This window comes from Monodelphis domestica, chromosome 4 (assembly GCF_027887165.1).
Source record: "Monodelphis domestica isolate mMonDom1 chromosome 4, mMonDom1.pri, whole genome shotgun sequence".
Taxonomy (NCBI): Eukaryota; Metazoa; Chordata; class Mammalia; order Didelphimorphia; family Didelphidae; genus Monodelphis; species Monodelphis domestica.
Window position 1 is genome coordinate 440,630,280 of NC_077230.1, and position 9,485 is coordinate 440,639,764.

Below are 9,485 nucleotides of genomic sequence, written 5' to 3' on the forward strand. Positions count from 1 at the left end.
TGGGGAGCCTCTCTGCCTCCCCAGCACTTAGCTTAGAGCCTGGCCAACACTGGACACTGAGTGAAGGTTTCATTGTTGATGGTGCTCATCTTCCTTGTCTGGTAACACAGGATGGACCTTGTCACTGAGTGATGATGAACAAGAAAACACAGAAAGGTCAGCTGTGGTCAAACAGGGCTCCAGAGACCCCAAAGTCAAGGGTCAACTTCTTGTACAGGTACAAATCCTCAATAACCTGCCTCAGAAGAGGCCAAGCCTATAGCTTGCTATTCCTGTCCTGAAAAGTGCTGCCATTGAGGTGATCCAAAAGAGATGCTGGAATTGAATAGCTTAAATACCTGGAGCTCAAAGACCCTGGCCTTCATCAAGTTCCTGCACTACTCAGTGGCTGCTCCATAATTTCACCAGATTTGGAGTCAGGAAGACCTGAATACAAATCCTGCCTCATACTCTTCCTGGAAGCGTGAATCTCAGCAAGGAATTTCACCTCCTTCTAAAGTAGTTTTCTCGTCTATAAAATGGGATGATAGTACCTATCTTCCATTTTGTTGTGAGAATTAACTGAGATTATATCTCCAAATTATTTTGCAAAACTGAACAGGCTACATAACTGCAAGTCATTATTGTTGTATTTGTAGTGGTGGATATTGTTGTTGACCCCAAGAGAGATGAGGAGGAGACTGACCCAGAAATTATACCACACATGAAACACATGGACAATAACCAGCTGAGTCTGGGGCCTGAAGCTTAGTCTTCTAGGGACATGGCATCAGCCCTTTATGCTCAAGCTTGTTCATTTCCAAGTAAGGTTTTATATGGTGAGCGGTTTTTGTACTTTCCAGGTACGTTCAAGCATTTAGGGGCATCCTTGGTACACTTAGGCAGCCCTCAGTACTTGATATCCACCAAAATTCCTGATCATTGCCAAGGTAAACTTACCCTAAAACACTGTGACACCCTCAAAGTTAAGCCTTGAAGGACCATCATCTTTATTTCATCAGTATCAGAGCGGAAATTGTGGGGCCTGGGTTTAGGGGGTGGAAAGCATCTTGCCTGGCCACCACATCCTGGGTCAGTCTCTTGTCCTGCTACCTTTTCCCTTCTGCACAGTTGAGTTGGAGCAGTTCAGGACACAGCTGAAGACCCACCATGGGCCCAACAGTCACATTCCTCTTCTCCATTGGTGAGTTTCCAGGGTCAAGCTTGGGGAGGGAGGAACGTTGGGATAAAGGGGCTGACTCAAAGACAGAGAGGGACCCTAAGCAGGAGCAGAAACTTTTTGGGAAGATCAAAACCACACTGTCTGGTTAAAGGGCCCTTTCTCCAAATTCTGACCAAAGATGGTTAAGTGATCAGGGTTCAAGAGTTGTGGATGGGATTAGCCTGGATTGGAAAGGAGTCATCCATAACATGATCATCTCTTACAGGGCTGTGTCTGGACAGGGTGATTAGAGCACAGATGGGTAAGTGGTCCCCAGCACCCTTTTGTGCTCCTCCCTCTCTTGGTTCAAGTTCACCCATAGAGCCTGCCCAATAGTGATCAGGGTGGAAAACATAGATCATCGGTATGAGTGAATGGGGAGACTCCCGGAGGGGGTTTGGGGATTCAGAACTGAAAGAGACACAGGGGCCAGAGGAATTTCTGGATATCTTGACTTGGTTTCCTTCTCATGAACTCTTATTAGTCCTACCCTCTCTACTCTCCCAAGTCCTCTGGTCTACTATGGAGGAAATGTGACCCTCAAGTGCCAGGGCCAAGTGGGCAGTGACAGATTCCAACTATGGAAGGATGGAGAGCTCATAGAGGACAGAAATGTATCCCACAGTCTGGAATGGTTCTTGCTCAAGAATGTGAATGAAATGAATTTTAAGGGAAGCTACAGCTGCCACTACAGGCTGGGGAACTCATGGTCAGAGTACAGTAAACCCCTTTTCCTGATGATGGATGGTGAGGCAGTGCTTGTGTCAAACTGTCCCTGGAGGGAAGGATGCCAGAACTGAGAGATCAGCCTAAGATCCTTCTCTAGAGAGTAGGGTACTTGAGCAACAAGCCTCAGGTTTTATTACCTCCATCACCAAATACCCCCACATCCCCAAGGTCTGGGTAAGCCTGACTTCACTACTAACATTTTGAGAGTGTAAATAAGGTCCTGAAATCTTTTCCTTTGGTAAGCCTATGAGAAGAACACATGCACCATGATTTCCCTTTTACAGATGTGAAAAATGTGGTCTGGAAAGGAGGAAAAGTGATTTGAGTAGACCATCTGGTTATTTTGAGTCAAGACCAGGATGGTAACCCAAATCTCCCAAATCCAAAAAAAGAGATCTTCCCCCTTGGGGTTAGTGTCCCCTGGTGACCATCCATGAGAGCTAAGCTGCTGCTCTCAGATGATATCCTCAGATGATCAACCTTTTAGAGAAGGCATGCTCTCTCCTGATATTCTCTTTGGCCCAGAAGACTTTACCCAGAATTCTTTTTCTGCCTTTGAAAACCCAAATGGGCATCACCATGTCTAATTGGATTTCCCTTTGTTCCCTTCTGTGCTCGTTGTGTTCCAGTCATCCTAGACAAATGGTTCAAACACCCATCATGCTCCTTTGCTCTGCCTTTGCTCACACAGTTCTCCATTCCTCAGATGCCCTTCCCATCTTCATCCATCACTTCCCCATTCATCCTTAGATCCAAGGACACTGGCACCTGTAGCTGCACTTACTAAAGCAAGAGTAGGTCCCATAGAAGGTCATATACCAGTCACACCCTAGCTTTGATTGTGCTTGGTGACTAGACATGGAAAACTTCCAAGTGCCTAAATCCACTCCTCTTCCTCACAGTAGCCCTCAGAGCTTTAGTGACAGCATAAAATCCTGGGAATTCAGAAGGAATATTTTGGAAGAAGAGTGGAGGAGACCACTGAATATCCTCATGTTCTACATGGGCTCCCGTTTGAGCCCCAAGAGTTGGGGGGGGTTCCCAGGTCAGGGCAGGCCCCAGGCAAAAAGAGAACAACAGAGTGTAGACTACTGTTCCCCTCTCACTAAGGGGTTAAAGAAGGAGGACTACCAATGTGAGCTCCTATTTATTTTCCTGCCATTTTCCTCTTAGGAGTACTCCCTAAACCCACTCTGTGGGCGCAGCCTGGCCCAGTTGTGGCCCCAGGGACCAACATCACTCTCTGGTGCTCAAAGCCCAAGCTCTCTTCTGTTCAAGAATGGATTTTCACTCTGTGGAAGGATGAAATGCAGCTGCCCTTACAGCAGCATCTCTCAGCAGAGTCCCAGAATGGCTTCCTTCTCTCTTCTGTGAGCCCTGAGGATACTGGGAGCTATAAGTGTGCTTATAAGGAACAGAATGGCTCTAATAGGAGATCAAAGATGAGTGATGCCCTAGAGTTGGTGGTACCAGGTGAGGCTTGTGTGTGATCCCCAGAAGAACTGTGAGTGTGACCCTTCTGGCCTCAACCCTGATAGAGGACCCATAGATTTTAGTGCATAGTATCTATACTGCCAGCTCTACCTCCAGGTCCTGTCAGGGCTCAGGAGTCTTTGAAGACAAGATTCTGTTGTGATCTAGAAGACTGGGAGGAAAATACTGATCAATCCTGGGTTGGGGGTTAATATCAATGTCACAACAGCTCAGAGGTCAAAGATCCCTTGGAAGTTCTTGAAGTCAAAACCCCCAATGAGTAAAATGGCACCATGAAGAGGGAAAGACTTGTCCAGAGTCATACAAGAGAATAACAGAGTATATAAGAGGGCTCAAGTCTTCTTCCACAACAATGATCTGAACCCTGGTTTTAGGCTCAGCACTGAGCTGGTCTGTGACACCCCAGATGGAAAGTGAGGGGAAATGATCCTCCCTCTCATGATTTGTATGATACATGAAACCATAAGTTGGGTGAGGTTCCCTGAATGAGAAAGTCTCCTTCCAGTCCTGATTCTTTGGAATAGGAAAGGGATGAGAGGTCTAGTCCAATTCCCTCTTTTATATATGACAACTAAGGTTCATGCAGGGCCCATGTGTGGGTCACGGTCACACCAGGACTCAGGAGCACAGCTAAGACATGACTCAAGTGTCCTGACTACCAGTTGAGGGTTCTTCCTCTAACAGGTTCTCTCCCTAAGCCTTTCCTTTCAGCCTTCTCAGGCTCTGGGATTGAGATTGGGGTACAAAGGACTCTCTAACTCTGGTAGCGCCTCCAGTTTCACTCTGGGGTAATAGTAACTCTCTTAGGTATGGACCTTTCAGCCGTTAGAAAGCCAGAGGTCAGCTGAATTTACCCTCCTCTCTGTGAGGGCTCAGTATGCTGGTAAATAGAGCTGCCTCTACCATGAGAGGAGAGCTCCTTCAGAGGTATCTGAACCCAGTGAGGTCCTGGAGTTCCAAGTGACAGTTGGGATGTGTCAAGGTCTGAAGGTATAAAGAAGAAGGTTGAGTGTCCAAATTGAAATGTAGTCCAGGATTACTTAGGATTCTTGATTCTTATGAGGTAGAGATTATGGGCTCCATCCCTATGTGTGTGAAGGGTGCAGGGAGAAAGATTGGCCAGGTCATGTACCACTCCAAGATCCAGGGAGAAGGCCTAGAGGAGGAACAACCTCATGGTTTCCCAGTATACATTTCAGATTTACCATCCCTCACTCTCTGGGGAAGTAAGTAGGCTTTTGCCAAGGAATGATCTGAGCCAATGAAAATAGAAGGCAATGAGCAAAGAATCCTTGAGCCCATGGACCTCTTGTCCCCTCTACCCCTTTGTGGAAGGGACTTCGAATGTCTCTATTCTTGCATTCTAGATGTATTCCCCAAGGCTTCCCTCTCAGTCTGGCCAGGACCAGAGGTGGCCTCAGGAACCAATGTGACCCTCCTGTGTAAGGGGCCCTCTTGGAGTACTGGGTTTCTTCTGCACAAGGAGGGAGATGATGAAATCCTGCACAGCACAGATATCATTCAGGATGGAGCTCAGTTCTTCTTCCCTCATGTGACTACCAAGCACACTGGCAATTATACATGCAGCTACCAGCCCAGCACCAATGGCAGTCTCTGGACACAGCACAGTGATCCTGTGGAGCTAACTGTCAGAGGTGAGAGAAAGAAACATGCAGCACCTACTAGGAGGTGAAAACAACCAATTTGTGCTTCACGTCCTATAGAAGATGGAAACTGTGACCTTGCCTCTCACCCAGAAATAGAGGATAAGAGGTAACAAAGACATGGACATTACCCTTGATCCTAAGGGCAGGAGGCCAAGGGTGTGGGCTAGAATGGAAGATTCAGTTCATAACTCCACATGACCCACATTTCTCCATCCTGGTTTTGGAGTTTCTAACCTTAATTCCAAGGCAGGAACCCCTTCTAAGTAGTGTTTGGCCAAAATGTTGGATGTTGGATGGGAACTCTGAAGGGAGATAGGAGGAGAAAGGACAGGGACAACTGCAGGGGCAAGGTGAGGATCCCCTCAAGGCAATGATTTAGGAGGACTCTTCTGTCTTCCTCAGTGCCCAGAATCATCCTCATCATCACCCTCAGCTTTGTCTCCATCTTCCCCCTCTGTATTGCCCTGTTGGCATTCCTCTACTGTTCATCTATTCCTATGGGTAAGTGTGGGGAAGAAGAGTGAAACTCTTAAGTGTCTGAAGGAATAAAGAGATGTGTGAAGACTCAGGGCTCATCTGCCTCCTTTGGGAACTTTCCTAATATAGTTTTCTTTGCCCTGTCCCTCTACAGGAGCCTTTCTGGGAAACAGACCTAGGAGGTAAGGAGACTCAGTTCCTATTTCAATAGTCCTCAGATTCTTCCTTCTTATGAAACCCTGGACTCTTTCTACTGGATAGTGTGCCTGGTAAGATGTTCAAAGAAACTTCCAGAGTAACCTGCATCCTCTTGTTCATTTCCTCCCTGTTCTCCTACAGGTGCCTCTGCTGCCCTTGTCTTCCCCAGACAGTCTCCCTATCTCAGCCCCTTGAGGCCCCCAGAGAGGAAACCCCATGTAAGTTATAGGATCAGAAATGGGGCATGGTCATGGGGATGAGGGAGGGGACTGGAGCCTGAGTTGTCTGAGCAGAAAATAGGTCCTAGTCTTGGGATCAAGATGACTGATGAAACTTCTTTCCCCTTCAGATGCAGAAGTGGCCAACAAGAGACCAAGGGAAAGATTGGTGAGTTAGACACATCCTGTCCTCCATGTAGAGGAGCTGGTCATCTTTGACCTTAACCTTTTCCCGTAAGTCCCAGGCAAGGCTTAGACTACCTGATAATCACTTATCTGTCGTTTCTTCTACTCACCTAGTCCAGGGAGTGTGAATTGGGAATCCTTGAGCTTTTTAAGTATTTCAGTAACTTTACTTCCATATCATTCACTTCCTAGATAATCCTAGGAAGTTCATTTCATGTAATAAAAGGTATGAAACAGAGACAACTGTAGGTCTCACCAGGTGGCCTGCCAAGCATTCACAACAAATAAGAAGATAAAAATGTCTGTCCCACTGTCCCTCACTGTCCCCTCAGGCAATAGAGGGTTTTTTTTTTATGTGGGGAGAGAAGAGAGGGGGAAATGGAGTCTTCTCTCCTTCAAGTCCAGAACAAAGGAAGGAGCAGTTGATGTTGCTTTGGATCAAGAAGCAGAAAGAGGGGGAATCTATTTTTCCCCCCTTCTAGTTCTCTTTAGTTATGGCTCCTCACTAAGCCTGCCTGTTTACTCCCCACTGTTTGACTCTTTATAAATAGCAAGCTTCTTTAATCTGGGGGAGACATCACTTCTCTCTCTCCCCTTCAGATGTAATTGCCCTTCCCTCAGTCTTGAGTCACTTAAAGTTATTCTAAACAACAGGGATGACGGATAAGGTTGAATGGCTGGTAAATTGGGGTCAGAGGAGAAGAGGGAAAAGGGATCTCTAGCTAGCCAAACTCTTCCCCCCAAAGTGAGGTAAGCCACGTTTGGTGGCCTGAGCTCCTGAGAGGTTCTGAGTGCTGAAACCTGGCTTTTGACCCCATACAGCAGCACCCACAAGTTCAGGGCAAAGGGAGATTGGGATTAGTCTTCTTCTGGACTCCTTTTCTCTGAAATTCTCTCTCCACTCTCGGGTTTGGGAAGATGGTGATAAGGTTCAGGGAAAGAAAGATTTCTGAGATTGAGATCCAATGAGATATTGACCACCTCCTCAGGAGGTCTCAAGTCAAGAGAGAGAGCAGACCAAGATTCCAAAACATTCTCTGCCCATCTCCCCTGCTGCTGCTGGAATCTTTTCATTTTATCCAGACTTTTCCATTTCCAAGTCTCTGGATTTGTCTCTCTCACACTCACCCTTGTATTTCTCCTTCAGGTCACCATGACTAAAGATGCCCAAGAAGTGACGTATACTCAGCTGAACATAAAAACCCTAAAAAAGAAGCAAACAGATTCCAAGAAGGAACCTATAGAGTCCATAGTCTATGCCACTGTGTCATTGGAGTCAGGGTTTCACTACCTTTCATGAAGAAATTCTCTCCTTTCTTCTTCTCCTCTCCCTCACTCCTATTGCCTTGCATACCTTCCCAGATTCCCATCACTGAGAATCTATGATGATTATTAGGGATATTTACTGGGGTTGGGCAATGTAAAGATAATTTTAGCATTGTGACTTAAAGTCTAAATTGAATTGATCACCAGGGAAAACTCCAAATAATAAAATACCCAAGTCAGCTGGAAATTTATGGAGATTTAATTAATATAGTGAAAAATGTTAAGAAGAAGGAAGAAGGAAAGGATGTAGGATTTCTCCTGCCTGGCAGGTGCCAGAAAGAAGACCAGAGGCCCTGGAAACTAAGGAGGAAGGAACCAGCCTGAACTCCAAAAGGGCTCAGCCAAGATGTCTGGGCCTGAATCATCTCAAGGGTAAACTCACCACCAAACATAGACAAATAGATGCCACCACACCAAGATGTTGGAATGCTTAGCATGCTTCTAGCCAGGGTCTCCTCTCTAGGGAAAGAGGAAGACAGAGCAAGTGACATGACTTATATAGACAGTCACTTTCCTGCATCTCATCTGTACCAATGATAGCTTAGCTTGACTTAGGGCAGCCCAGAGGTCTGTCCACATTTTCTGCACATGTCTGTTGAAGGCCATTTCCTCAGATATTAAATCTTTCAGTATGATGCAAGCATTTCTGATCTTGTTAAACTGAGTAGGGTGGAGAAATGTATAGGTCCCAAGACTTGATTCTGTTAACACAAGTATCTCCATTGTTACTAATCAGGAAATAGCTAAATCAGATCTTCTAAAGTAAGGCCTTAGTAGGGTGGAGTAGTTTTAAAATTCACAGCAAACACAGAGGACCTTTCTATATATAACCAGAGAAACCCAGAAGATCCATACAGATTTAGATGAGGATCTCTTGCTGAACAACATGCTAGTGACTCAGGTGCAGACCAATAAAATCAAGGGAAACATCAAACTTCAATTCAATTCCTTTGGAATTGCTTAATATCAAAAATGTTTTTAAAAATTGTGGAGGCCATATTACCCCACTAAACTGTCCTAATACTTTTCTTTTGTGGGGATAATGTGCAGTTGCCAGGCACAAAGAAGGGAAGTTGTGTGACTGATGATATTCTTTCTTCCTTGTGCCTCATTCTAGTTAAGTACCTACTTCTCTATTGGGGAATGATGGGATTTAGTTGTGGAAAAGTGTCAGAACCAACTTAATTTATTTATCACAAAATAATCACTAAACTAAAGCACTAGCTTTTACACTAAAAAGGAGGTTATAATCTTAGGTAGGAAATCTTCAGTATCTGTGTGGTCAAGGAAAGTCCCACGCCTGTGGCTCTCTCAGAGGGGAGAGAAGCCTCAAGGTAGGAAGATAGAGACAGGATAGAAGTTTTAGATACCACGAGGAGGATGACGGAGTTCAATTAGAGATATGAGGTGGTCAGAATGAGTCTTTATTAATTATCAATGAGCCACAGCCAAGCTCTGATCAAAGGACCATTCTGAAGGCTTTTACCAGTCCTGAGATCCATATTTAATACCACACAGGTCAGAGAGATGAATAGAGAAAGATTAAAGATGGAGCTTGGCCAGAGGCCAAGCTCCTGCAAGGACAGCCATCAGCTAGCCTGAAAGAGAAGGAAGGGGAGTGGCGGAGCTTGCTGGGCCATAAATACCCTTTGCTATGTAGTACATAGGGATGATCCTCATTGGTTAATGACAAGGCATAGGTGTGGTTTCTCTTAACCAGGCGAGAACAAAGAAACTTGTTTTACCGCCTAACCTGGGAGAAGCTGGGGTCACGGGTCAGAGGCCTTCCCAGCCATGAGCAATACTGAGCATGCTCAAGACTGAACATGCTCTCTTTTAAGGCAATCTGTACATACCAACTGTTCCCCTTGCCCATAGCTAGGCGTGGACTGCTACACACGCCAAGTAAGTTTGGAGCCAAATCTTAGAGGAAATGAAGCAAACTAAGAGGCCATAACATTCTAGACATGGGGGCAACCAATACAAAGG

General features: G+C 45.6%; 1 protein-coding gene across 1 annotated transcript; it reads left to right on the forward strand.

Moving 5' to 3' along the window:
* Window positions 1–763: 763 nt before the first annotated feature.
* On the forward strand, window positions 764–7,683 carry LOC130459038 (leukocyte immunoglobulin-like receptor subfamily B member 3). Its single transcript, XM_056826276.1, has 11 exons — window positions 764–842; window positions 1,111–1,183; window positions 1,686–1,948; window positions 3,104–3,403; window positions 4,435–4,650; window positions 4,792–5,113; window positions 5,471–5,592; window positions 5,723–5,750; window positions 5,908–5,984; window positions 6,116–6,153; window positions 7,318–7,683. Exons 1-11 carry the CDS (start codon window positions 764–766, stop codon window positions 7,468–7,470), a joined length of 1,671 nt encoding a protein of 556 aa, XP_056682254.1. The 3' UTR covers window positions 7,471–7,683.
* The last annotated feature ends 1,802 nt before the right edge of the window (window positions 7,684–9,485 follow it).

Excerpts from the sequence above, each read along its gene's own strand:
- LOC130459038 (XM_056826276.1), top strand. The coding sequence starts at position 764 with ATGGCATCAGCCCTTTATGCTCAAGCTTGTTCATTTCCAAGTAAGGTT. Across the intron at positions 3,404-4,434 it reads CCTAGAGTTGGTGGTACCAG|TGTCCAAATTGAAATGTAGT; the intron begins GTGAGGCTTGTG and ends AAGAAGGTTGAG. Across the intron at positions 5,593-5,722 it reads CTGTTCATCTATTCCTATGG|GAGCCTTTCTGGGAAACAGA; the intron begins GTAAGTGTGGGG and ends GTCCCTCTACAG.